Consider the following 1,275-nt stretch of genomic DNA (forward strand, 5'->3'; position numbering starts at 1 on the left):
GAACCGGTACCTGGTGATCTGCAAGCGGCCCCCTGTGTCTCTGGGGGCTCCGGCAGCCCCCGGAAGTCCCCGCCTGGCCGGCGGCTTGGCGCACTGCCGCGCGGCCAGTAAAGGTGGGGGAGGGGTCTTCGCTCTTCTCTGTTCTGAAATTCTTCTTTTCCTCTCTTTCTTTTTTTGTTATTTTCCACCTCTGGTTTTTCTCTGAGTGTTCGTCTTTTTGTTGTTGTCGGTCTCTTGGGGAGATTAAGCGTTGGAACTCGAACTCTCTTTTTGTTTGGAGAGAGCTGTGGCGTTTCCCTACTGCCCCGTCGCCATCTTGGTCCCGCCCCTCCTATTCTGTCTTTTAACTTGGAAGCACTATAGATATTTTTTACTTTGTTTTGTGACTCAGTGGCCTCACTATCCTCCACATCCCCTCCCATCTCCAAATAAATGGGCACCATTTGTGTACAAATCACTTAAGATCTAGGGATACTCTGGTATTTCTATTGTTGCCTTAAAACTGTAGGCTATGACTGACCAAATTAATTCCATACCTCTCTATTGGGTTCTGACCCATTAGTTCCAGCCAAATAGAAGTAGTACAATAGGACATTAGATTAAGATGTTATTGGTATGTAAGTGTTGTAAGGAATTTGCAATTGCTGTGAGAAGGGGAAGTTTATACAGTAAGTGGTAGATGGGTGTTGACTTGAGAGAGTTATGACAGAGATCATGCATTTTTACTAGCACTGATTTGCTCTAGGGATGAGTAAAACTTGTTTCAGGAGTTTTTCTCTCTGAAATCCTAAGAATGAGACCAAGAATCTGGTTGAAAAATTCTTTGAACTTATTTTTCTGTTGTTGCCTGCTGTCAAGCTGAGCTCTAGGAAAAGAAAAAAATACGGTTTGTGGCGGGGCTGGGGCTTGCAGGGAGCCTTTTCTTGGTGTGGCCTATGATGTCTTTTGGGTCACTAGTTTTGGTGAACATTTTTTTGAAGTTGCTTTTTCAGTCCACATCCATGACAAATGTCTCAACATTGTGGGTACAGCAGCAACCAGACATTCTTAAATCATTAGAGAAGACTGATTGAGAGGAGTCCATAATGAACTTCCATGAGATCACTGGGCTTCCTAATTTCCCAGGAGTTTGTATATTCTAGAAAAGCCTGGAGTAGCTTTAATTGAATACAGTTAGTTATTATGTTCTTGAACAAATGACCTCTTAGCACTGGTGCTCTCAAGCATTTAGGAAAAAAAATACAAAACCTTTCCCCAACTCCTGATCCATGTCAG

The 1,275-nt window shown here is 43.4% G+C and overlaps 1 protein-coding gene across 1 annotated transcript in view; it reads left to right on the forward strand.

Moving 5' to 3' along the window:
- Adam20 (ADAM metallopeptidase domain 20) overlaps positions 1 to 1,073 on the forward strand; it is an 11,355-nt gene extending 10,282 nt beyond the window's left edge. Inside the window, 1 exon segment of the mRNA XM_013013612.1 lies at positions 958 to 1,073. Coding sequence (XP_012869066.1) covers positions 958 to 1,073 — 116 coding nt within the window.
- Positions 1,074 to 1,275: the final 202 nt, after the last annotated feature.

This window comes from Dipodomys ordii, unplaced genomic scaffold (genome assembly GCF_000151885.1).
Source record: "Dipodomys ordii isolate 6190 unplaced genomic scaffold, Dord_2.0 Scaffold2, whole genome shotgun sequence".
NCBI classification, from domain to species: Eukaryota; Metazoa; Chordata; class Mammalia; order Rodentia; family Heteromyidae; genus Dipodomys; species Dipodomys ordii.